The sequence below is a fragment of the Austrofundulus limnaeus genome, unplaced genomic scaffold, assembly GCF_001266775.1.
Source record: "Austrofundulus limnaeus strain Quisiro unplaced genomic scaffold, Austrofundulus_limnaeus-1.0 Scaffold135, whole genome shotgun sequence".
NCBI lineage: Eukaryota > Metazoa > Chordata > Actinopteri > Cyprinodontiformes > Rivulidae > Austrofundulus > Austrofundulus limnaeus.
Genome location: NW_013952537.1, coordinates 208,527 through 216,769, shown reverse-complemented (window position 1 = coordinate 216,769; position 8,243 = coordinate 208,527). Strand labels below are relative to the sequence as shown.

Sequence of the window (8,243 nt, the reverse complement as noted above, 5' to 3'; positions counted from 1 at the left end):
CATAATGAGAAACATGAGCCTATCTTACAAACTGCTGAAGCTGTGGAGATGGTGGCGGTTGACAGGACAATTAAAAAAAATAACTAAAACCATACATGAAGAAAAGAAAAACTGCACAGGAAAAAAAAAAGACTCAAGTGTTTGACCACTTAAATGTATATTTATAGAACACAAAATGATAGGACCTAGTAATCACATTTTTTAAACCGCTTTTTTGCCATTAAAGAGCATACTGTTGCATAACTTCGGATTTAAAAAGGGTTGAAGAAAAATTAAATAGCAACAAAGACATAGCCTTTAATATAAAGTGAAAAGATGAGTTGTACTTGAAAAAAAAAATAATAAAATGAAAGAACTTTCAGCACTCAACAGATTGGTTTTGGCATAGAGTTCAGGAAGAAAGGAAAAGTGTGTGAGAGAAGAATGACAGACAAAACAATCCTCTCAATAGAATCATAAAAAATGTTTTTTTCCTTTTCTTTTTACAGTAAAGTCTACAAATTCAAAACCATAGCTCAGAGATAAACACAGACACGAGCTTTGCTCCCCGCAATTAAAATTCCTCCCATATTCTTTTTTAATGACTTTTTGACATATATAATATATATATATTTATATATTCACGTTTCTATTCATATATATAATATGTATAATTTGCAGGGTGTGATCATTAGTTTACAGGCCAGAGCGCTAAGGCAGAGAACACACTTTAAAACCTTTGAAATATGATCGTTCCTTTGCTCTTGGAGGCTGAATGTTGATGAAACCTCCACCTCCTCTGCACAGGAGGAGGAGCAGAAGGAGGTAAGAGGAGAGAGGAGGTTGAGTTAAAGAAAAAAGTGTGTGTGCATGCGACCAAGGTGTTTTGCTCCCATTCAGATGATGGCTGAACCTGACAAACTGGACCACTGGAGTCCATCCGTCCCAGCTACAACTTGACTAAATGAAATGAATCAAAAACTACAACAGATTTGGAGAGGCAAAAAAAAAAAAAAAAGAGGAAACAATATCAGTTTGTTCGCCTGTTTGTGTACATTTTTTTAAACATGACAGTAAAAGGCTTTCTTGATTTTAACTTAAATGTGGTAAATGAAATCCTGCTCTGCACCACTTCTTTTTTTCTTTTTTTTTAAAATGTCTTCAGAACGTTGCCTTGATAGAGCAGATTTTAATTGTCCTGCTGACCCAAGAGATTAATGACCAACAATCGCTCACATAATGTCAAACTTTTATCTGAGGCTGGAGGAAAAAAAAACAAAAACAAAACAAAAAAAAAAAAAAAAAAAAACGATCATCCGATTCCATTCCTCCCTGTTGCACATGATACAAACCAGCTGCTTCCATTAAGGACAGAAAGGAACAGTTGTGATCAGGTCTGTGTGGATCTGTGTGAGCAGCATCGGTGCACGTCAGAGTTTCAGTAACTTTGCTTATGAGTGACTACAGGTCCTTCTCTCCAGCTGTCTTTTTCCCTTTCAGAACAGATTCTCCTCAAAAATTGCCATCAGGTCACTCTGAAAATTTATGTCAATTGTGTCAGCCATCTGTAGGAAAAAAAAAACAAAAAATAAGATTATTGGACGATCATACAGATCAAACGCTTTCCTTTTTAAAGCTGGAGGTTGGGTCTTACCGCCTCTCGCCTGCGCCTCTCCTGCTCACGGCGACGAGCCAGCTCCCTCTGCTGGTCGAGAGCGTTCTGTGCAGCTAAGGTGGGCGGGGGCGGAGCTTGTTGCTGTGCAGGAGGGGGCTGTGGGGAGTGAGTGGGTGGAGTCGAGGCTTGAGGCGGTGCGAGAGGCGACTGCTGCTCCTGGCGACGGCGGGCGTCTTCTTGTGCGCGGCGAGCCTGTTCCATCGTGTCGTCGTCGTCTCGGCTGTGGAGCAGAAACGAGCAACAGCTGTGAGCCCGCGTTGTTTAACAAGAGATCCGATGACCAGAAAACACTCGTAAAACTTCAGCCTATTCTTGGAAGGTGGAACCATGTATTTACGCAATGTTTACCATTTAACATCCCTGACTTCCAAAACCACTTCTATTTGTTAAAAGCCAAATATTGAGATGTTTCCATTACTTTCTTCTTGGACACAAGTTTGAACACATTCCCTCAGTATCTGCTAGCATTGCTGTTAAACTCTACGACTTGCATCAAAGCTTTTGAGTTTCCTTCCACAAGCTTTCACAAAAATATTGCTGGAGTTTTGTCTCATTCCTCCTGACAGAGCCGGTGTAACGGAGGTCGGTTTGTAGGCCAGCTAGCTCAAACACACTCTTCAGCTGTGCCCACAGATTCTCTACGGCAGATGTGCCCAAAGTAGGGCCCCATTTGATTTGGTCCACTAGCAGTTGTCCAGGTTTACTAGATTGTAATCTTTTATGTAGAAACACAATATTTCCACTTGGTCTTCTCAACCATTGGTCCAACTATACGTACAAGGAGCTGTAGTCAGATAGTCTTAACTCATGGCACTCACTTTATCTTTGAATTTTATGAAGATTAAATATAAAATACAAGTAACTACAAGAGACAGTTTAAGCCCTTATCTAGATCTGCACACCTTATAAGACCCCATATACTCAAATTTTAAATTAATAAAAGTCCCATGAGCCTTTGCTGCCCTAGCATACGTCAAATTTTCTCCATGTCCATGGGCTGAAAACAAACAAACAAAAGAATGTGGGCAACCACACTGGCTGCTAGCTAAATCATAAAAAATTAAACAACTTTACTTAAGAAGTATTTGCATTTTATGTATTATATTATTGCCTTTGGCCTGCGGCCCTCAGATTGATTTTAATTTTGGTCCTTTCAGAGAAAATGTTTGAATTTTGGCCCTCTCAGGAAAAATGTTTGGGCACCCCTGCTCTGCAGGGTTAGGATCAGGGCTTCATGTTTACTGGACCAAATGTCTTCCTTAAGCCACTTTGTAACAAATACGACAGTTTGCTTTGGGTCATTGTCCCTTGAGAAGAACTATTTGTGCCCAAGCCTCAACCTCCCAGGTCCAGTCTTAAGACATTGCTTCAATGTTATTTTTCTTTCGGCTGCTATCCTATGGAGGGCTTTCCACAGTGAACAAACCCACACAGGATTTGGCAATTGTTTTACARTGGACGTCCTTCCTGATGACCAGGGCTTGATTCAGGATTACAAGACTGTGGCATTGATGACCAAGCTACAGCCGCTCCCAGAGATATTGCTTTAATATTTCCACATAATGTTCTTTCTTTTTTATGTCATCTATTTTAGGAAGCACAACAAAACACACCCATCACGTGACGCTGCCATATTCATACTTTAAAGCTGGGATGGTGAAAGCATCGTTTTCCCGCCAAATGGTCAATCAGGTCAAACTGCCCATTTTTAGTTTCATCAGAAATGTCTTTAGAAATTAAGGTCTGTGTCCTGGTTGTAATCTGGATTTTTTTATGTTGTTTACAAAGTAATGGCTTCTTCCTTGCTGAACGGCCTTTCAGCTCATGTTGGTACAGGACTTGTTTCACCAAGAACAATAATAATAATAATCTCTGACCAGCATCTTCACAAGACGTTCCTTTTGTGTTTTGTGTTTTATACAAACAATTTGCACCAAAACACCTTCATCCTGGGAACACAGATCCCATCCCCGCCCTTAGCGGTACGATGGCAGGTCATTCCCATGGTGCTTAGATTTGAACACTGTTTGAACAAGATGTTCCTTCGTGCATCTGGAGAGTATACCCAAGAATGAACCGAAGTTGTGGAAGGCGACGGTTCTCTACCCGATATCTTGGCTTACTTCTTTTGACTTTTTCCATGATGCCACMCAAAGAAGCAGCCTGTTTGAGGTGTGTCTTAAATGCATCCATAGGTTTGCCTCAAACTAACGCAAATGAAGAAAACAAACTGAAACCAAACAGCTATGACGTCATCATCTGGGCTTTCGTAAATTATTTAAAAGCCTATTCATCTTAGTGTATGCAACTATGAAGATAACAAACCAAAGTCCCTAAAAAAATGTCTAATTATTTGTGCAAATGTAAACCATTTTGTGAGACCTAACTAACCTAAAACAGATCAGGTTTACTCTGATTTAATGACAAACAGTGGGGAAAATGTGTGTCTTTAAATACTGTGTATGTAAACATCAAGTTTGAACTGTACTTTTAGCCTTTCAGGGGAAAAAAACATTTGTTTTATTAGTAGTGTTATTTTTTCCWGTTCATTCTTTCTCTAACTCCCACAATGCCCTTTTCTGACTTGCAACAGTCACCTGTTGTGTAATAGTTTGCTCGTAAAACCTCCATCTAATTTAAAACTTACCGTAGTTTTTCCTGCTCTCTCCTGGCCTGCTCTGCCTGAGCTTTCAACTGCCTCTCCCTTTCCTCCTTCTCCCTGGCGGCCCGTCTGAACTGCTCAAAACTGTCACTGGAGGAGCGCACCGCAGAGGCCGGCGTGGACTGGGGCCTCTGGGCCAGACTGGCCCAAGAACCCATGTTCTTTAATTTCACATCCTAGGGAGAGAGAAAAATAATAAGAGGAGGCAGTTAGAGGTAGAAGCTTATGAAATGAACAATGAAACAGAAGCCTTTATTGGATGTGACTGATGTTTGTACACACCTGTGTTTTCTTGGGTGCAATTGGAGTTTTGGGTTCTTGTTTGATTTTGAGGTCCTGTTGGGAGCAGGGCTGTGCTGGGGAGTCTGGGAGACGGGGGAAGGGCCGTGAACCATCTAGTGGCTTTACGTCTAAATCTGTGGGAGGAATAAAAGGAGAAATTATTAATCTTGAGTCATTTTTTAGTTTTTAAAATGTGCTCGGATTTAGATCAAATATACAGTTTATGTTGGGGGTTATAACAACGCAAAAAGAATGTTGTTGAATATGCAGCTTTGTTTACAGCATTTTGAGAATAGCAGTTAGCTGAGAGGAAATTTTGCACTCACTGAGTTTGTTGTCTGGTTTGTTTGTGTCTTGGCGGACTACTGGGCTGAAAGGTGATGGGGGCAAAACTGGAGACTGTGGAGGCTTTTCCTCTTTAACCCCCACGAGGCTGGACCTCTGTTCCTATGGAGAGACAAAATCAAAATTAAAGACCAAAAACAAAAAAAACAAAAAACAAAATAAAAACTTTTGTCCAACTTAACGTGGAACCTTTAAGTGTCTTAAAATACACTTTCATACAGCACTGAGCGAGAGCTTAAAGCCACCTGTAATATTTCACACTGTTTTATAAAGACCAAACTTTATTACAAGTGGTGGTCTTCATGAATATTTCTTCAGGCGTTGTGATGGCCTTTTACAGTTAATTAGCTGGTTTTGTTTTATCGTCTTTATGAAATTTATGTCCAGTCCTTGTACCATGCCAGCATTTTGTGCAGTTTAGTGACTGTTCTTTTCTGGATCTCAGAGCAGGACTTCGATCTCTGAACTCTTAAAGTTCTTCTCTTTACTTTGCAATGTCATTTATGAATGGACACTTCCTGGTATGTGGGGCAGGAAAAGTCTAGCCTTATATGGTGTTTTTAGKTTGGTAATTATGCTAATCACCTCTCCTCTCCCAGTGCATGAGCAGCTGATACGCATTCATCATTTACACAGCTCATTTACACACTTTTCCTGAAGATAGAAGAGTTTGTTGAATCTGACGTGACATGTTCGTACGAACAAAAGATAAGAGATAAGATAAAACTTTATTGATCCCACARTGGGGAAATTTGCACACAAAAGTAAGAGCAAAACATGTTCTTGCATGAGTCCCAATGTTTACCATCCTCTCTAAAACACAGTAATGAGTCACAGAAGCACGTTCAGCATGTCTCATTCCACCAAAATGCACCACAGAGCGACACAGGAGGTAATTCCTACCAGTGGCCATCAAACTCTACAACTCCTCCCTAAACATGTGAAACTACATCATCTATACATTTATATTAATACATCTGTAGATTTTATTTATAGTCTTGATTTGATATTTAATTTACTGTATTTTACCCATGACACTCAAACATGTGCAATATACCAAACATCTCTCATTACGTGCTGTACACATTTTTTAATATTTCTATTAGTTTTATTGTATATTGTTTATTTGTACATAAGTGTGCTTATTTTGTAATCCTGGGTGTTTATACTTATTTTATTCTAGTGTGCTTCTTTCTTTCTTTTCACATTTCTCTGATCTGAACAGTTGCAGCTGTAATACCTGTAATTTTCCTCTGGGATCAATAAAGGATTCTGATTCTGAAAGCAACATTTGAGATACATCATCCTTCAGGTAATCAATCATCTGTTGCAGTGGACTTCAACTCCTCAAGGTCTGCTATCTAGCAGGTTTTCTTGTTTTCCTGCTCAAACACACCTGATTTGTATAAATGGATGATTAACAGGCTTCTACAGAATTTGAAGAGGTAATTGAATCACTGAATAATGTGTGTTAGAGCAGCGAAACAAGGAAAACATGCAGGATAGTGGCCCTTTAGGACCTGAGTTTGACACCCATGATCTATTGTTTCTCAGGTTTCCAGTTCTTTGAGAATCATCTTCATACTACAATACTATTTTCTGTTTGTCAAACTGAGTTACCACTGGCTTTGTTTAGAGATCCAACTTAAGAAACAGGAATAAATGTGTCTTTGTGCCAAAGGATCCAATTTAAAATACATTATTTCCTGTTTGTTATGTGTTCACTACACCGGTTCATCTCTTGAGGCTTTTATGTCAGAACGATATTTATGAGTTGCTTACATGCTTCTTGGTCTGTGAGGGTGAGTGCTGTCCCATTGTATGGAACTGAGGCATCTGAGGAGAATGCATCATCAGAGGAGAGGGGCTTTCATGGAGGGAACCTGAAAAAAAAAAAACAGAAGACAAGAAACCTCAACCTAAAACCTGCAGCTGAGCCATCTAACTCCACGACACAAGCACAAGCAGGGTTTTACACAGTGACAGTACACAACTTAATTACAGGTTGTGGTTGTAAAATACTGAATATTGTGTATAATGTAGGCATCTTTGAGATGATGATACCCTGAAACAAAGAGCAGTCCTGCAGCTTGAAAGAATGTGAATATGAGTGAAAAAAGACTTAATCCTACGTTAATCAATCAACATTGTTCTTGGACGCTGAAGCCCATTTCATCATCAGTTAAATGCTGATGTGATTTGTTGAAATGACATTCAAGTATGGGAAAATRCTCACCTGTAGATGTAAAAGGTTCCGCTTTGATTTGTGGTGATGGCAGCCGTTGCTGTAACTGCTGTAACTTCTGCTGCAGGGCAGTGCTCTTCTGCTGCTGAGACAGCGATGTGTTCGTGTGCAGGAAGGACAGCGGCACGTGCCCTGAGATGTGTCTCTGCATCAGGGCGGGGGGGTTTGCCCCCATGACCTGCGCGTGCATCGATGGTACAAGCTGGGGTGCGATCTGCCCAGGTGAGTGGGTGTGCAGCGGCTGCGTTTGAGCCGAGGGTCTCGGCTGAAGCGACTGCAGGAGGGTGTGGACCTGACTGAGCGGCGGCGTGTCCGAGTTATTGGATATCGGCTCCTCGTCGTCCTCTAGCAGGGCCTGGGGAGGCTGGGCTGAGAGGGTACCCAAGATGCCGTGCGATGGAGGCGAAGGAACCCGTGGTCGAGGGATGGGCTGCGGAAGGGTAATGGGAAGTGTGGGCTGAAGATTAGGCTGAAGATTAGGTTGAAGATTAGGCTGAAGATTAGGCTGAAGATTAGGTTGAAGATTGGGCTGAAGATTAGGCTGAAGATTAGGCTGAAGATTAGGCTGAAGATTGGGCTGAAGATTAGGCTGAAGCGTAGGCTGAAGCGTTGCTGAAGACGTCGGCGGCATGGAGGGAAGCGAAGATGGGGGAGGCTGTGAATGTTTGGGCGGAAGTGGTGCGGCGCGGTTGCTAGGTCTTGATGGCTGCTGGGGAAGAGCGTTGTGGATCGCTGCAGAAAGGAAATAGACAAAAACGATAGAATACTTGAGACAACTGAAAATAACTCAGATCAAAACAAGGAGGTTCTATAGAACAGCTGGAGTGCGCAGAAACCACGTGACCATGTGACCGACTGGTGAAGCTAATGGCTAACGCTAAATGGGCAAGACTCTGGATTTCCCATTACTGTACATGTTGACAACAGAGCAGAAAAAAAGGACTGATGATGTAGAAATCATAAAAACTATTAACAATAATATTAATGAAGATATTAATATATTGGAGTGTGTATAAGCTATTTAATAAATCTAAAATAATGTCAGAAAGTGTGTT

At 40.9% G+C, this 8,243-nt stretch overlaps 1 protein-coding gene across 1 annotated transcript in view; it reads right to left on the bottom strand.

Annotated features, from left to right (window-relative positions):
• Window positions 1-140: 140 nt before the first annotated feature.
• Window positions 141-8,243, bottom strand: part of LOC106522696 (bromodomain-containing protein 4) — a gene marked incomplete at its 5' end in the record, with an annotated part of 30,805 nt that continues 22,702 nt past the window's right edge. Inside the window, 7 exon segments of the mRNA XM_014015822.1 lie at window positions 141-1,544; window positions 1,634-1,874; window positions 4,302-4,492; window positions 4,599-4,732; window positions 4,925-5,045; window positions 6,726-6,826; window positions 7,180-7,920. Of these exon segments, the coding sequence (XP_013871276.1) occupies window positions 1,476-1,544; window positions 1,634-1,874; window positions 4,302-4,492; window positions 4,599-4,732; window positions 4,925-5,045; window positions 6,726-6,826; window positions 7,180-7,920 (1,598 nt within the window).